Source organism: Eulemur rufifrons, chromosome 7 (assembly GCF_041146395.1).
Source record: "Eulemur rufifrons isolate Redbay chromosome 7, OSU_ERuf_1, whole genome shotgun sequence".
Taxonomy (NCBI): domain Eukaryota; kingdom Metazoa; phylum Chordata; class Mammalia; order Primates; family Lemuridae; genus Eulemur; species Eulemur rufifrons.
This window is the reverse complement of record NC_090989.1, coordinates 241377547-241396161: the sequence shown is the minus strand read 5'-3', so window position 1 is coordinate 241396161 and position 18615 is coordinate 241377547. Positions and strand designations below refer to the sequence as shown.

The 18615-nt window shown below is 35.6% G+C and overlaps 1 protein-coding gene across 4 annotated transcripts in view; it reads right to left on the bottom strand.

The window, feature by feature from the left end:
* Positions 1 to 18615, bottom strand: part of FOCAD (focadhesin) — a 267132-nt gene that overhangs the window by 78193 nt on the left and 170324 nt on the right. For all 4 annotated transcript variants that reach the window (XM_069474243.1, XM_069474246.1, XM_069474245.1 and 1 more), the window contains 3 exons: positions 14663 to 14789; positions 7313 to 7498; positions 2154 to 2275 (listed from right to left, as the gene is read on the bottom strand). In XM_069474243.1, the coding sequence (XP_069330344.1) occupies positions 2154 to 2275; positions 7313 to 7498; positions 14663 to 14789 (435 nt within the window). The remainder of the gene's footprint in view (positions 1 to 2153; positions 2276 to 7312; positions 7499 to 14662; positions 14790 to 18615) is intronic.

Below are 18615 nucleotides of genomic sequence, written 5' to 3'. Positions count from 1 at the left end.
GTTTTGCCTGAGGGGACTACATGGCCATCTAATTAGTTAATTTACTGTTCAGGATACTTTGCCCAGAAATTTAGTGGTGTGTTCTGCCTCTTGAGTGATTTTAACAGATATAATTATTCCATCTACAAGAAATATTCATTTTAACAGCCCTTCATTAAATATTATAAATCAAGTAAGACAAACTTTAGAGGAGGTTCTTTGACTGTTAAACTAGGATAGGCAGAGCAGCATGTAAAAATTGACAGGAAAACTAAGTATTTGCTATTAATTTTAAAACCCCAATCTCATAAAGGCATCTTTCATGCTCCCCAGATGTACTCTTTATTATCAAAATAAAAGTATTTAATTTTAGTCTCTACACAGACACACAGATGAACACTGAACCACTACGTTTGGCTTTGTGACACACACACATTCTTCCCACATTCCCAGAAGAAAAACCATTTGCACTTAATGTTACAGACCCCAAAAGCCACTCAATGTCCCATTGTTTATACATAAGAAATAACAGGCTTCCATTTTCTGTCAACAGTAATTTTGTTGGCACAAAATAAATTTTTGTTATTCCTGTCCCCTGACAAATAGTGAGAAGAAGAAAAGGAAGGACACCATTTTAATGTAAAATGACACTCATCTCTTTGCAGGTGTGTTCTGGACATTTAATATTCTCTCTCTATCCCCTTCCCTCCCTCCTTCCCTTTCTCCCTCTCTCCCTCTTTCTCACCCACCCTGTATCCCATCAGGATAACATTAGCTTGAAAGCTGACAATTCAATCACATTTCAAGCAACCATTTACTCTGTTATTTAATAGAAGGGGGAAACCCAGTTACCATAACAACTCACATCCACATGGTAATTATGGAGTATCTAAAATACAGCAAACCATACTTTTCAGAGTATTTTCTAGTGGGAATCTGTAATAAGCACAGATACCACTTCTCCCCATTATTATTCACAATTTTCATCTAATTGTTTCATATTGCATAAATGCTAACACTACTACATGTACTTTATAAGAAATATGTTTTTAAAATAAAGAAACTGAAAGAAAAAGGCAAATGCACTTTTTATATTTCAAATGATTGGTTATATCATATGTACTTTTGAGCATCTGGGGGATAAATTTAAAGGAGGCAGGAAAAAACTAATTAACTTATTAGGCAAAAAGAATCAAATGATGACCACTTAGAAAAGAAAAAAAGAAGGAAAGAAAGGGAACGAGCTAAAGATTTCATTCAGAGTAGAGCTGCCAGTAAGTCTGGATAAGGTTTTTCTGAAATAAAAATGAAAATACAGCTCATTACCTATTGCTGAGGCAGAAATATGGTTGGGTAGCAGCAGCTGGATCAGGAAAATTTGCATGCGCCCAAGGATGGAGAAAATAATGAAGCAGGACTGCCATTCTCATCCATGGACAAAGCAGAATCACCTAATTTAGGTGAGAGTGTCATGTCAGAGTTAGAAATGCCAAAGGATGACAAGACTGGCAGCAAATTTCAGGGAAGGAAACTGTCATTCACCTTCAGCTTCCTCTTCAAGATGAGCCAAGTTAACCTCGGGATGAGAAGGAGGTATAAAGCAGAATAGAAGAGGACAGTCACTTGAGCGTGGAGAAGCCCTAGTAGATCTGAAATGACCACAGATTGTCCTCAGTTCAAAGGAGCAAAGAAAGAGGGCACTTCAGTTTTAGAGAAGTCTAAACAAGACAACAATTATGCACTGCTCCTGGTATGTCAGGCCAAACCCAAATCAGGCTTGAATTTGTGATTCGTCCAAAAGTAACATGGGAGAATTTCATTCTAGGACAAGTCAAAAGAATTCAAAGTTTTACTTTCCAAAGGAATTTACCACAGATTACATTAAACAGCTTGTTCTCCATGGCATTGAAAATTACTTGATTTAGCTAACACACAGTTCTTGAGAAGTATTGACAATTACACAAAGCAAAATACACTTCAAAATACAAAGAGCAATGGTTTCCAGTCCAACCTGTGAGGATCTTAGAAGTCACCACTCCAATCTAACAACTAAAAAGCTGAACAAACTGAAAAATCAATAACTCTTCTAACACCCAATTTCATAAACATAAAGAGAAGGAGGGCTACCCTAAGCTTATACAAAGAATAGGCCCTTGGAGAATAGGGGAACCTACCTCATGTACAAGAGCAAGTGATGTCTGCTTGAAACTTCTCCCTCTACTGGCTGTAAGTCTATTCAATGGTTTGCCGTCTTTACTCTGATACATTGCAACATCATAGCAAAATAACATACCACCTTAAAAAAAAAAAAAAATTTATAAAACATTTCTAATGGCAAAACCTTATTAATTATATGCCCAGCAATCCATAATCAATCTGGATAGAGACTTATAAATGAAAAGATAATTTGCTAAGCAAGTTATGATTTTCAACTATTGTGTCTCAAAATAGAAAAAATATAAGAGATATAAAAAGGTAACATTTAAAATATCAAGAAACAAAACATGATCGACATCTCTGAAGCCCTTCCTCATGGCTCCTTCCAGCCACACGCACTCCACTGCAAAGGTAGCATAACTTCTATCACCATTCTGCCTACTTTGGTACTGTATATAAATGGAATTAGACTTGTGTACACGTTTTATTTGGCTTCTTTCATTCAACATAATTGTGGGAATCATTCATATTGTTACTGGCAATTGTAGTATATTCATCCTCATTGCTGAATAATAGTCCATCATGTGAATATACTACGATTTATTTACCCATTTTACTGTCAACAGGCAGTTAGGCAGCTTTCAAGTTCAGGAATATTCAAATAATGCTGCTACGAATATTATAGTGTATGTCTTTTGGTGGCTTCATTTTCGTTTACCCCTAAGAATGAAATAACTAGGAAAAACAGGGTATAAATTTGTTATGTACCAGTCTTCCAAACTTGTATTAACTTACATTCCCAACAGCAGTTCTGGTCACTTCACATATTTACCAATACATCATGTTTCCCATCTTTTTTCATTTTAGCCATTCCGGTAGGTATGTAGTGGTATCTTATTGTAGTTTTAACTTGCATTTTTCTGATGCTGATGAAGTGGACCATCTTCTCATGTCTTCATTGAACATTTGAATATGCTCTTTTTCAAGTGTCTGTTCTATTGTTTTTCCTATTCTTCTATGTGTTTTTCTTGTTGATTTGCAAGAGTTTTTTTTTTCTGTGTGTGTGTGTATTCTGGATATAAGTCCATTTTCAGACATATGTATTGTAAATTCCTTCCTGCACTCTGTCAGTTGCCTGTTCAGTCTTCATTAATGGTACATTTTAACTAATAGCTCTTCTTAATTTTAATATAACTTGTCATTCTTTTTATAATTAGTGTTTTAAATTACAGGATCATTTGTTGAAAAGACCATCCCTTTTCTCTTTAGCACTGCAGTGTCACCTTTGTCATAAATCTGGTAACCTTGTGTGTGTTTCTGAACATCCTATATTCTTCCATTGGTCAGTATGTCAATTCTTGCACTAACACTACACTGTCAATTATTGTGGCTTTATAAGAGGTCTTGATATCTAGTAATGTATACCCTCCTAACTTGTCCTTCCATGTTGCCTTGGCTATTCTTGGCCTTTTGCATTTACACACAAATTTCAGAATCAAATTGTCAGTTTTCAAAACCTACTGGGATATTAATTAGAATTGCATTAAATCTATATATTAATTTGGGGAGAACTGACATTTTTACAACATGCAGTCTTCTAATCCATAAACATGGTAGATCACTATATTCATTGAGACTTGTTTAATTTTTCTCAATAATATTTTATAACTTTCAGTGTACACATTATATATACTTTTTGCTAAATTTATTCTGGGTACTTGATATTTTTTGATGCTATTATAATAGTATATTTTTTAGATTTTTCCATTTGTTATGGTATATAAAAACATACAATTGATTTTTATATATTCACCTTTGTAGGTATGCAATAACCTTGCTGAATTCATTTATTAATCCTAGCAATTAGTCTGTAGATTATTTTGGGTTTTCTATGTATATAATCATGTCATCTGCAAATAATGACTATTTCTTCATTTCTAATCCTTATGACTTTTAATTCTTTTTCTTGGCTTATTGCACTAGCGATGGCCTCCAGTACAATATTGAATAATAGTGGTAGTAACAAGCATCCATATCTTTTTCAAATCTCAGAAAAGTTCAATATTTCAGTATTAAGTACAAATATGACATGGTAGATGTTCTATATCAGAATAAAGTAAGTTCTATTTGTAGTTTAATGAGAATCTTTTTGATATGGTGAATAGATGATAAATTTTTCAAAGGCTTTTTCTGCACTGAGACCATTTAACAATCATTCTGCCTTTTTCTCTTAATGCAGTGAATTATATTGCTTTTCAAACGTTAAGTTTACCTCACTTAATTGTTATGTATTATTCTTTGCTTAATTCAATTTTCTAATATTTGGTTCCAGATTTTTGCATTTATGTTCACAGAAAAGATTGGTCTGTAACATTTCCTTCTTGTAAAGTACTCATAGGGTTTTGGCATTAAGATTATGCTAGTGGTCCCCTAAAAAGAATGTTCCTATTTTTTCTATTTGCTGTTATTCTTTTTTTTTTTTTTTTCCTCAGAATAGATCTTAATCTATTCTAAAATCACTGTTATTTTTCTCTTAACTTTTTGGAAGAGTTCATCAAGGAAGCCATCTGCAGCTAGGGTTTTCTTTGTTGGAAGGCTCTGAGATTACAGATTCAATATCTTTAATACATATCAAATTATTTGCATAGTCTATTTCTCCTGTCAGTTTTGGTAAGTTTTATATTTTGAGGGACTTCTAAAGCTCATCTAAATTGTGAAAAATATAAGCTAAAATTTCTTCATAATATTTTTTTCTTTGAATATCATAGTGTCTGAACTGGTATTTCCTTTGTTGCTCCTGATAATCTACGTTTTCTGTATTTTATTATCCAGATTTACAATAGCTTTATCAATTTTGTTAAATTTTTCAGAGAATCAACTTTTGGCTTTACTGATTTTCTTTATTTTATATGTTTTCTATTACACTGATTTTATTATCTTTATTATTTCTTCCTTTATTCTTTAAATTTGATTTGCTCTTCCTTTTCAAGCCTCTTGAAATGGAAGTTTAAATCATGATTATTTGCCTTTCTTTTTTTCTAATATATACACTGAAGGTGTAAATTTCCCTCTAAAAACTATTTAAGTTACATCCCACAAGTTATATAGCTTGTCTTCATTATCATTCAAACTATTTTCTAACTTACATTTTGATTTTTTTTTTTGATTCATGGATTATAAGTATACTGTTCAATTTTCAACCCACTAGAGATATTCTAGTTATCTTTTTGTTATTTATTTCCAGCTTAATCCCATTGTCATCAGAGAACAGATTCTTAAGTGACTTCAATATTTTGAAATTTATTGAAGTTTATGGTCCAGGATATGATCATTTTGATAAATTTTCCATGTATAGTTAAAAAGAATATTAAATCTATCATTGTAAGGTACAGTGTTTTCTATGTCAGTAAAGTTCGTTCATAGTGTTGCTCTGATATTTTGTAAGCTTACCGATTTGTCTTCTTACTCTGCCAACTACAGAAAAAGATATTTTAAAGTTTCCATTATTATTGTGGGTTTGTCTATTTCTTCTTTTAAGTCTGTTCATTTTTGTCATGTATTTTGAAGCCATGTTGTTTCATGTATACCAATTAGAATTGTGGTATTTTCCTAATGGAGTGACTTCTTTACCTCCATGATTGTCTCCTTCGTTTCTAGCTTTTTCCTTTTTCATATGTCTAGTACTTTTCCATTGTATGCTGGGCAGTGTATAAAAGAACTACAGAAGCTCTAAAAGATGTTATTGTTTATCAGAGAGTAGTTTTCTTCTCCCCTCCATTAGGCAGATTGGGGGAAGGACTGATCACCACAACTTTATCAAGGATTGATCTAGGTAAGGCTTGACTATAGTTTTGGTAAATCTCAGTTTACCCCTGGTTTACTCCTGTTGCTAGGGCATGTCTCTCCCCACCAACTCCCCCTGACACAAGATATTTAATTGACTTCACAGTCTGGAAAGATTATAGGAGATTCAGGTCTGTCCTCAGAAGTTTCCAGCTTAGCTCTTTAGCTTGCCATCCCATAAAGCTTCAAAATTTGGCAAATATCTCAAGGGAAAAACAGGCTGTGTGTCTGAGGTCCCGCAAGTTCTAAGTTTTGTCACTCCAGCACCACATGAATGCCAAGATTGCTGTTGGTTTCTCCCCCTCCAGTCTCTTGCTGCACCAGGCTCTTGCTAAGGATGAGCCCAAATACTCAGCCTCCAGCTGGGCCCAAATTAGTAAGTGCACCCAGGTGAGAGCAGCTGTAGAACTTCAGTACCAAGTCACCACTCCCTCTAGAGCTTTCACCTCTTGGGTATTTTGTTTTCAGGCCCATTCTCCTAGCTAGTCTTCATTTCCTGAGCACCACAAGACTAAAGGAGATTTTGCTTTGCTGTTCAGAAGTTTTCAGCCTAGCTTTTGCTACAAGCTCAAAATTCAGCAAATATCTTATAAGGAAAATCTCTAATTTGTCACCTTAGCCCCATACAACCACTAAAAGTTCCAGTAGTTTCGTTTTTCCTCCAACAGGCCAGGCCTCTGCCTAGGCCAAGCCCCAATTCCAGGACACAACCAGAATGAGTGAATATCCCCAAATGGAGAGGCAGGGGGAAACAAAATCTACAATGTTCTGCCTATTTGGGAATTTTAGTCCATCTATTTGTCTTTGCTTCTATGACTCTCTGATGCCTTTTAAAATGCGATTATTTATAGTTTATATAGCTATGTCTGGATCTTTGCAGGAGCAATGCCCATGACCCATTATATCTTACCTGGAAGTGGAAGTTAAATCATTATATTAAAAACCTGTACCTTGGCTGGGCGCGGTGGCTCACGCCTGTAATCCTAGCACTCTGGGAGGCCGAGATGGGAGGATTGTTTGAGCTCAGGAGTTCAAGAACAGCCTGAGCAAGAGCAAGACCCCGTCTCTACTAAAAACAGAAAGAAATTAGCTGGACAACTAAAAATATATGGAAAAAATTAGCCGGGCATGGTGGTGCATGCCTGTAGTCCCAGCTACTCGGGAGGCTGAGGCAGAAGGATTGCTTGAGCCCAGGAGTTTGAGGTTGCTGTGAGCTAGGCTGATGCCATAGCACTCTAGCCTGGGCAACAGAGTGAGATTCTGTAAAAAAAAAAAAAAAAAAAACAAACAACAACAAAAAAACCTGTACCTTGATACTATGCACTGTCCTTACCTGCAAAGCCAGGTTTCAATCCTGGTTGCTTGTTTGTTTCATACATTTTCAATATAAAATTGGGGATTCCTGCTACAGTCTTCCCTTGGTCTGTGCGGGCACCTCCTTTTAATGCAGAGTGATATATCCCACGAGGCATATTCACCATTTCTTGCTTCACAAGTGATGTAAAAAATTCCTCCAAAGCTAAGAGGATAAAAACAGACCAAAAGTAGAGTTATACAATATGTTAGAAGAGAAACATTCATTCTCAACTAATATACAAAGAACTAAGCTCTATTTCTGGCCAAACTTCACATGGTAAAAAGAAAACTCTTGATGCCCATCCCTTTCTTAGTCTTCCCCAAATTAGAACATAGCACCCGGTTGCTCAAGCTCAAAAACTTAAGAGTCATTCTTAGCTCCTCTCTTTCTCTCATTTCTTACATGTAATCCATTAGCAAGACCTCATGACTCCACCTTCCAAATATATCCCAAATCCATTCATTTCTATTTTCACTGCAACTTACATAGTTTTTTGTCTTCTCTCTTTCCCATATAAACTAATGTAAAAACTAGTTTCTTGGTTTCTTTTCCTCTTAAATACCACTATAAATTTTCCTCTGTCCAGAAGCCAGAATTTTGTCATTCCCTTCCCTAACATCTTCCGATGGTTTTTCAATGTAGAATAAAATCATAACTTCTGACCATGATCAAGGCTTTCTACGATCTAGCCCGTGACTCTCTCTGAGCTCATCTCTACCACACTCACTCCTTGCTATGCGGAAGCCACACTTCCATGAGGTCTCTTTTCATTCCTCAAAACACAAAGTTGATATCTAAGTCAGGGCCACTGCATTTGTTATTCTTTCTACTTGGAACATATCAGTCCCAGATTTTCATGGAACTGGCTTCTTCTTGGCATTTAGGTGTTTTCAAAGAGGACTATCATAACTATCCATCATTCTGTAGCAATATGAGTACAATTACTTAAAAATAAAATATTCCTTTATTATTTGATTGTGTTTCTTCTAATTAAGTCCAAATCTTTATTGCCTGACATTTTACTTATTATAAAATAACACAGCAATGTGGTATTAGAAGACTATAGGATGCCCAAACAAAACATTTGGTAAGACTATAGGCTTATATTCAAATGTCATTTTCCTAAGGACCACTAGAGGTTGCCCAATACAGAAACAAAAAAACAAAACAAAACAAAACAAAGAAACATTAAAACTAAACAAATCATATGGAGTGGAAAATAAGAAAGAAAACCACTGCAACTGTCCCTTATAGGAACAAAAAGCAGGGATCCACCTAACTACACTGGAATTTCATTCTGAATAGATCTAAAAGTGTCCTTTAAATGACCATAATAAAGGTGACACATACTCACTGTAACATCTATTAGGTACCCAATTCTGTTTCTATATAGAACCACTCTAGATGCAACCAAGCTTCTCCATTCAAAGCTTAGAGAACACCTGTGTGGGATGTTTTCCATTTTCCCCTCCAGATCTACTCACCACCTTTCTCAACCCTGCTCTGTGTTCTGAAAGATTAACCTTTGAGAAATGCATCAATAGGCCCCCTTGTTCTCTGGCTTCTGGTTGGCTTCAACCAATGAGAGACACTGGTAGATCAGAGGGTGAAAACAGAGCAAAGTCAGGGAATGTATTCCCCAGACACTTTCCTGCAGGATTGCCACAGGTTACCTGCATGCCTCTTCTGAAGGTCCTGGCTCCCCTTAGGCAGCCCTATTTATAATATAGATGCTCTCTCTTCTCCCTCCTCTTATCTCTGCAGGCCAAGGACATTAGCCATGATGAGATGATTCACCATCTCTTGGGAATTTTTCTTAATCGTGACAACACAATTGTCAATAGGTCCTACATTAAATTCTCTTCAATTACTCTATGTGAACGTATCCCCTGCCCTTTCTTGCCATGACCCTCATCACTACGTCACCTACACAAAAAAGCTAAATAATATCCACCTGACGGTCATGTTCCCCAATTCCTGCATACACATGCACAGGTATGACTGCTTCAAACTGGGTCTGAGTATAGACTTTTCAGAATGTAGCTAGGAATCATATGTTTGTGAGGACAGAGGCACTACGGTGAGAGAAGATAATTTCACGCTTTCTCAGAAGGAATTCTATTCTGGCAAAAGGTGAATCATATCAAGGGACAAGTACACATCTGCACATGGATTAACTCAGCAATGAAAATTTGTTTATTTGTCAAGCTCTACAGTGAACTATAGATTCTCAAATAACACCAGCACAGACAATAATTTAAATGAGGAAAAGTCAAGAGCCTGCATGTAGCTGATATATAGAACTCCATCTTCCCCCCAACTACTAAACTAGCAACTAGAATTTTTTGCATTGTTTTTAACCCTTGCCCTAGTCTCTTCCTTACAGATGACCAGGTGAGAATTTGAAAAGAAGCTGAAAACTTATAGGACACAGGATGTCAAATAAAAAATTTTTAAATAACCCAAATGTCTTTCACCAGCTGAATGGATAAACTGTGATGCATTCATACAATGGAACACTACTCAGCAATTAAAAAAAAAAAAAAAACAAGCAACTGATATCGGCAACTATTTGAATGGATCTTAAGGATGAGTGCTGATCATAATCCCAGAAGACACAATTCCAAATGATCAAAATCCCTAAACTGTAAAATTCCTAACACCTAAAATCTCTAAAATTATAATCCCAGAGGTTTAAAATCCCGAATTTTTCCTGAAGGCCAAATCCTGGAAAAGGGATTAGTGTTTCCAGTTGTACACAGGATCATTGTATCATGTAAATTGCATCACAGTAGCTGGAACTACCTTGTTATTGTCTTTATGTGAAAATTAAGTATGGTTTAAGGAGACGTATACGGGTGCCAAGTTGACAAAGGGTGGATTTGTGGACTTAATTTTAAGTGTCAACTTGACTGGATTAAGGAATACCTAGAAACCTGCTAAAGCACTATCTTGGGTGTGTCTGTGAGGGTGGAGATTAGTGTGTGAGTCTGAGTGGACCAGGTGGGAAAGATCTGTCCTCATTGTTGGTGGCCACCATCCAATCGGCCAGGGACCCAAAGAAAACAAATACAGAAGGCAAACTGGTCTCTGAGTGCTGGGACAGACTTTTTTTCTGCTGCTGTGGACCTCAGAACTTCAGGCTTACCAGCCTTTAAACTCCAGGATTTACACCACCACCAGTGGCTCCCAGGGTCCTGAGGCCTTTGGACTTGGACTGAGCCACACTACCGGCATCCCAGGGTTTCCAGTTTGCACACGGCCTGTCATGGGACTTCTCAGCCACCATAATCATCTGAGCCAATTCTCCTAATAAATCCCCTCTTATATATCTATATACATATCCTATTGGTTCTGTTTCTCAGGAGAACCCTGACTAATATAGATTTGGTACTGGGGAAGCCAAATATCATTCCTTCCTTCTGTATTCCTTACAACACAATGGAAAAGATATGTGAAATTGTTCCCTCATAAAAGGCTGTGATATGTGTATAAGGCTACTTAATGATAAAAGGTTTAAAAACTAATTATTATTGGTGCTGTAAAAGCAGAAAATCACTTAATTGCAATGGACTTTCAAATAGACAATGTCCCTCTTACAAAATTTGTAGACCACAACTATTCTCCAAATACAAATGCACTGAGGGTTTTGAAGATTGAAGTGAAAACACAGGCAAAAAAGCACAGGAAACCTCCCCTGCCAAATTATACAATTGTGTACAACTTCTGCCCCTTCACACAGAGTGCCAATTTGCTGTTATGTATTTCATCTTCACATCATTTCCAAGACTGGAGGTATACATTGTTTAAAGACTTTCAGAGAGTTCTAATTGGTTTTATGCATTTTTTGCAAATTTCACTCCATGAAAGTGCATTATCAAAACATTAGTTTTGTGTGTAATCATTATGTGTGAACTTTAAAACACTGAAACTTTCTCAATAAATGAAGAGATGTTCTTTTTGTATATCTGCATTTGTGAAAGATAACATTTCTCAAGATCTCTTTGGGTGACTGAGTATGCTCATGAGATTTGTCATCAATCTCATTAAAAGACTTGGGCTGTCTGTCATGGTATTTCAGATGACTGTAGTTACAAAGCTGGATGCCCACAAGTACCAACCATAGTAATACGCATTTATATATTTTACTTTTTTTTTCTATTTCTTTATAAATACACTTTGTCTGCTCATAACTGTTATACCGCAACTGTCACTAGTATACCTGAGTGTTTATGCTTGTGAAAATATATTATTGCCTATTTTATTGTGTAAAGTGGCACATGAAGTGTTCTGTTGTATTTTTATGTTTCTCAAATGAATCTTCTTTTTAAAATGTAAATAAATGTCTTTTAAAGAACTTTTTATTATTTTTTCCAGGATTATATTTTCATGATTTTGATCTTTTGAGATTGTGATTTTGGGGAATTTTAGATTTTAGGGATTTTGATCTTTCAGGATTTCAACAATTGCAATTATGGCTGTGGCCCCCAAACCCCAGGCCATAGAACAATACCAGTCCACAGCCTTTTAGGAACTGGGCCGCACAGTAGGCGGTGAGGGGCAAGCTAGCCAGGGAAGCTTCATCTGTATTTACAGCCCCTCTCCATTGCTTGTATCACTGCATAAGCTCCACCTCCTGTCAGATCAGCAGTGACATTAGATTCTCATAGGAGCGTGAATTCTGCTGTAAACTGTGCACTTGAGGGATCTAGGTTACACGCCCCTTATGAGACTCTAATGCCTGATGATCTGAGGTGGAGCCGAGGCAGTGATGCTAGCTAGCACTGGGGAGTGGCTGCAAATGCAGATTATCGTTAGCAGAGAGGTTTGATTACACAATTGAATCAAACGAAACCATCTCCTCCCTCACTCCCATCCGTGGAAAAACTGTTTTCCATGAAACTAGTCCCTAGTGCCAAAAAGGTTGGGGACCATGGATTATGGTGTTCGGGATTGTGTCTTTCAGGATTATGGCCCAAACCACTCAAGGACATTATGCTCTGTGGGTGGGGGGCGGGAGGGGGGAGGTGAAGCTAATCCCAAAAGTTTACATACTGGAAAAAACTGGTAAAATCTAAATAGGCCTATAGTTAGTAATAATGTGCCAATGACAATTTTCTTTTAATATCATACTATGGTTATGTGAGATGCTATCAATTAGAGTACTTGGATCAAAGGTACTGTTTTCTAAACTATTTTTGTAACTTCTTATAGGTCTAAAATTATTTCAAAATGATTTTTTTTTTTAAAAAATCAACACCAGTAACATCCTTATTTAAAATAATGAAAATTACTGGATTTACTTTACAGCTGCTTTTCTGTTCATTTTTAAAGAATTAAGAGGAGAAAATGACGTGATTCATTTAAATTCAGTGCAATCCACTTTTCTGCCTGCAGGACTTGCAAACTAACATATATCATCTACCCTATACTTTTTAGGGTATATATTCCCAAGGCTGGTGCCTTTTTCCTGGTGTTTTTTTGTTTGTTTGTTTGTTTTTGTTTTTTAAGTTCTCCAGTAATTAGACTGAAAGTGAGGCACAGAAAAAAGTGTCCATGGTGACATACTTTGCCAGACATAGATAGCATCTAAATCACCCTCCTCACTCCAATTATTTAATCTTCTCACACAAATACAGTTGTTAATCTCAATTTTTCCCTTCTTTCTCAAAGACACTGGTAACCACCAAATACAAACAATGTAGAAGAGCCAGCTAATAGCCACCACAGCACCCGCACATGCTAAGAGGACAGAAACATCAATGCACCTTCGCAACAAGTATCTTCCTCCTTCCCCTTTTTCTAATACTGCAAGACTTTGCTGGGGAATAAATGTAAGAGGGAACAAAGTCAATAAAAAAGCCCAAAAGGACTTTTGATTCTAAGCTTATTTTAGGATACAGGAGAAACTTCAGATAACTGAAGGTTTTTTCCTTCTTGGACTCACTATTAACTTCAGGGGTGGTTCTAGGCTCTGAAGAGCCATGAGGTAGCAAGTAGGGAAGAACAGAAGAGAGAAATAGTGAACAAGCCTTTGAGGTTTCTTCTAGAAATCAGGAGAAAAGAAAAGATGAACTCGTTGTCTAAGCGGACTACCCAGTTTTCTCTAATAAAAGGAAGCAGAGATTTGTAACAGGAGCTTTGTCTAGAAATAAATAGTACATATTTGGCTGAATTTCCATGTGAGATGAAACCAAGAAAAAAGTAAACTTCCAACATCTCAGGCTAGTATGATCATGATTGAGCAGATGACATTTCTTGTTTTTATTGAACTTCATTTTTAGAAATTAAATTTTTTACATCCATGAATATTCAAGGTAGAATTAGAACAGAAAGTAAAATGTTGTCTAATACTGAAAAGCTACTTAATCACAATGGATCACTTGAGGAACTTTGTAATAATTTTTTTAATAATCAGGAAATAAAATAATGTAAGTTCGCAATCACAGTCTATAATCAAATTTCTCAGATAGAATCACCTATCATTTCCTTGGTAGGGCACAGAGTAATAGGGGCAGGTAAGTATTTCTAGACACAACACCCATAAAGAATAACGACCACATGTATGCATTAGAATAATTTTTAAAAGCTAATGACCCTGGGTGGGGGAGCGGATGGGTGTATACATACATAATGAGTGCGATGCACTGTCTGGGGGATGGACACGTTTGAAGCTCTGACTGGGGGGCGGGGGGGGGCATGGGCAATATACATAACCTAAACTTTTGTACCCCCACAATATGCTGAAATAATAAAAAAATAAAAATTAAAAATTAAAAAAAAAGAAAGCTAATGACCCTGTAAGCTTTATATCAATGCTGAATGACCATTCAATTTGATCTGTCTTAAAAGCTTAATTTACCGCTCTCAAATATCAGTAAAATCTTTAGAATAACTCTGCAGAAAGAATAAATTTACAATGATGAAACTATCCAGTAAAACTCTGAATAGTCTAATGACCTTTTCACTTAGCTTTTATAAGGAAGAAGCATTATTAAAACCAGTAACCTAGAGTCTCAGTACAAATTTGTCTTGTAGAATAAATTTAGTTTTTCAAATGAATTTTAATTGTCAGTGAAAACAGGTGTTTAAACTAGTTTTCCAATTAAATCCTACTTGAGTCTAACATTCTTTGGTGTGTTTTAAACACCATACTATCTCAAGCAGTTTCCCTAGAACAGACAGGTGCATTTAACATCTCAGGTAGAAAATAAGTACTTAAGATTAAAGTAAACTATAGTATGTACACATCACAAAAGAACACAATTAATCAAACAGATAAATCACTGAAAAATGGTAGTCTCCTTACTACCACATAACAGTCACCTGGTAAAACCAAAGGAGTAGTGAGTGACAACAGTTTGACATAGCAAGAGCCAGGAATTGAAAGATCCATATCCTCCTCATCTTCATCTTCATCCAACTCATCAGAAATAGGAATTTCTGGTCTTATCTGAAATAATAAGTGATAAGATTATAGAGAGGATGATAGTAAAACATTATGTAAAATCTTTTCTTTGTCCTTTTTGTGTCAAGATTTAAAAACTGTAGTAGACGCCATTACTCTATAATGTTGAAAGACCATTATAAAAAATTTTTAAAAATCTATTAATTTTTCAGGTTAACTAAACAGTAAACTCTAGTCATCTTATTAGATACAATCTAAGATCCATTTAAAAAACAAATGTTAATACAAAAGAAAATCACCATAAGCCAGTATAAGCAATGATTATTATAGAAAACTAATAAAATTCTACACCATCCAACAATAAAATGCAAACACTGACATATTCAATATATTGAACTCCTATGGTTTATAATTAAATATTTGTCTTGTCTGAATGCTTTTTTTAAAATTTGTGATTCTAGCCATACTTCTATGACAAAGCTTAAAAATCTTCCAATAGAATACATAGTAAAGATAAGGGAAGAACAGAATGCTTTAGTTGACTTTTTTTTTTTTGTCTTTAGACATGGCAGTTTGTTGCTATGGAACACAAAAACACTAAAATCTGTAATTGGTAGCTATACTTTATTGTGTCTAATTTGCATTCTAAAGATTTTTGTGGTTGCTCTGTGATTAGTTAGGTTTATTTGAACCAAAAATAAAAAAATGTAAAAAGATTACCACTATTATAGTTTTCACAGATATAACTGTTAAGCAATTAATTAAATTTTTAATACTTTCAATGACACTCCATCATAATGCCCACATGCAGATAATTAAGCGTTAAGGGAGGAAATCAAAATATATAAAAGTGGTTTCTATAATCATAAAGTGCCAGAACCCAGTCATTACCATTAGCCTGTCTCCCAGAGTTATTTTTAGAAATAATTAACAATTCCTGCAGACTGCCTTCTTCATAGGTCCCCAAAGCACTGTTCCATTTAGGAACTGCACTGAGTCAGGATTCTTGCAGGGGGATTAAAGAAAACAGAGAGGAAATGCTTCTCTTAAGTATAATAATCTCAACTCCAATGAAGCATTTCAACCATAACTAGTGTTCCCTTCATTCATGAAGGAGAAGGGAAAGCAACCTGACTATCCGAGCACCTTCCAAGATAAGATTTAATTTGGATTCAATATTAAGTACCTAATTCTCAGAGGGCTAAACCAGCCATATTTACGGAGATAACTATTAAGTATGCTCCACATAGGGCATGACAGCATTCCTTGATATAATTGCATACCAGAGACCACCCCGGCATGTTTGCAAACCTTTTGGTTCTGACAAGCAGGGTCTTGTCTCTGGTCTACAAACATTTTACTTGGAATTTTCTAGGTTTAGTATCATCAAGAGTTGTCTTAGAGATTCTAACCAGTCCTAGTGGCCTAAAAAGTCCTGAGAAAGAAGTTGGCCCTAAGTCCCTCCACCTTGCATCCTGACTTTTTACACATCATAGTATCTTGGAAAAATAGCAAAATAGAGTTATGAGATGGCCCAGCAATTTCACTTCTAGGTATATAAACAAGAGAAATGAAAATATATGAACACACCAAAACTTGCACATGAATGTTCATAGCAGCATTATTCATAATAGTCCCAAAATGGGAGCAACCCCAATGTCCATCAACTGATGGACTGTATAGACAAAATGTAGTATATCTATACTATGGAATATTATTCAGCCATAAAAAGGAATAAAGTACAGATACATGCTATACATGAAAGCAAACACTATGCTAAGCGAAGGAAGCCAGTCACAAAAGACCACATCCTGTATTCTTTCATTTATAGGAAAGGTCCAGAATAGGCAAATTTATAGAGACAGAAAGTAGATTAGTGGTTGCTCAGGTCTGCGAAAGGGAGAGGGGTAATGGGCACTGACTGCTAATAGGCTTTCTTTTAGGGGGGAAAATGTTCTAAAATTAGATTGTGGTTGCTCTATGATTAGTTGCACAATTCTTTCAATATACCAAACTCACTAAATTGTATATTTTAAATGGGTGAGTTGCATGGTAGTGAATTATATGTCAATAAAGCTTTTTTAAAATAAAGGAGATAGGGAGGTAGCAAGGGATGAAGCAAGGCAGGTAGGCAGAGGAGGAAGAGCTGCTGTTACCACCAGACGGACCTTCAACTGGTGTGTAAACTTTGCCAAATGACCAAATGTTTCCAGAATTATTTAGTATAAAGGGGATATGATCATTTCTACATACATTTTATTCTATCCAGTCTTTCTACTCAGTCAACCTAATTATTTGGTATGAGTCACAGCACCAGGGCCGTCAATATTTCTAGGAGCCACTAAAGAAAGAGTTATCAGATTGAGGATAAAGAAAATTGATCTATCCATCAATTTTAAATTGTCTAATTTCACATTCACATGACTGAGTGCCTATATTAATTTATCTGCTATGAAGTGAATAGCATATGTCTGCATCTCAGTGTGCATAAATTTTAGCAAAGAAATTACAAATGTACTATAATTTAAGTGTAGACAGTATACTATATATATTAATATTTATAATGGTATGCTCACTTCTTCCATTTTGTTTCCTCAGAGATGAGCTCATTCTTCTGGACAAATTAGCACTTATTGTTATATCTTGGTTCCACTACATTTCCCTCTACTTTTGCTCACCTCTTAAAAGTTCCACCTTCCCTATGCTAATATCAGTCTTTCCCCATGGTTTGTATGCAACAATTTAATAAGTTCAAAGTAAGTACAACTATGGAGAACCAAGACAAGTCAGATCAGAGAATACCCATTAAAGTTATAAAACTTTGGCAATAATATTACATTGACTGCTAAAACACCCAGGAATAACTGCATATATACATACGTTTAAAACATACATACACCACCACCACACTGCCAATACCACCCTTCTAAATACAGCTAAGCTTTGTTGAAAAAACTTAAAGGGAAAACCAGATATAAAATGACAATTTACTTTTAAAACCTGTTTCAAACTGAATACAGATGCTTCTCAACTCACGATGGGATTATGTCCCAATAAACCCATAGTAAATTAAAAATATCATTAAGTTAAAAATGCATTTAATACACCTAACCTACAAAACATCATAGCTTTGTCTAGCCTACCTTAAACATGCTCAAAACACTTACATTAGCCCACCGTTGGACAAAATCATCTGGCAACACAGTACACTGCGGAGTATCTGCTGTTTACCCTTGTGGTCACATGGCTGACTGAGAGCTGTGGCTCACTGCCATTGCCCAACATCACAAGAGATTATTTTACCACATTATCACTAGCCTGGGAAGAAAATTCAAAATTCGAAGTACAGTGTCTACTGAATGTATATTGCTTTAGTATCATCATACCAGAAAAATTGTAAGTCAACCCATCATAAGTCAGGGACCATCTGTACTGCAAAGCTTATTCTACAAAATGCCTCATCATGGTTCTGAGCCAGATAACCTTTCAACCACCTTTCTGTGTGTGTAACCTATGAAAATCCAAGAGTTTGTGCATAAACAGGGGATTTTATTTGGAATGCATCAAGATTCTGCATAAATTCAGTTAAAAAGAGAAACGGCTTCTGATGAATGCAGTGACATTCACTTTAAATCAAAGCCAAACTGGTTATACCATATTTATACCAACCCTGAATGCATAATGAGTTTTTATATTACGTCCAAAATTAATTCTAGAAAACAACAAAACAATCTTAAGATCTCTATGATAAAGTTTAATTTTTAAATAGCTGAATATTTTTTAATGAAGTGAGAAAGGAAAGTCAGTATCTTCTACCTAAATGTTTATACATTATTGATTCTCTTACAAAGAATTTTTTTCTAAAGTTTTT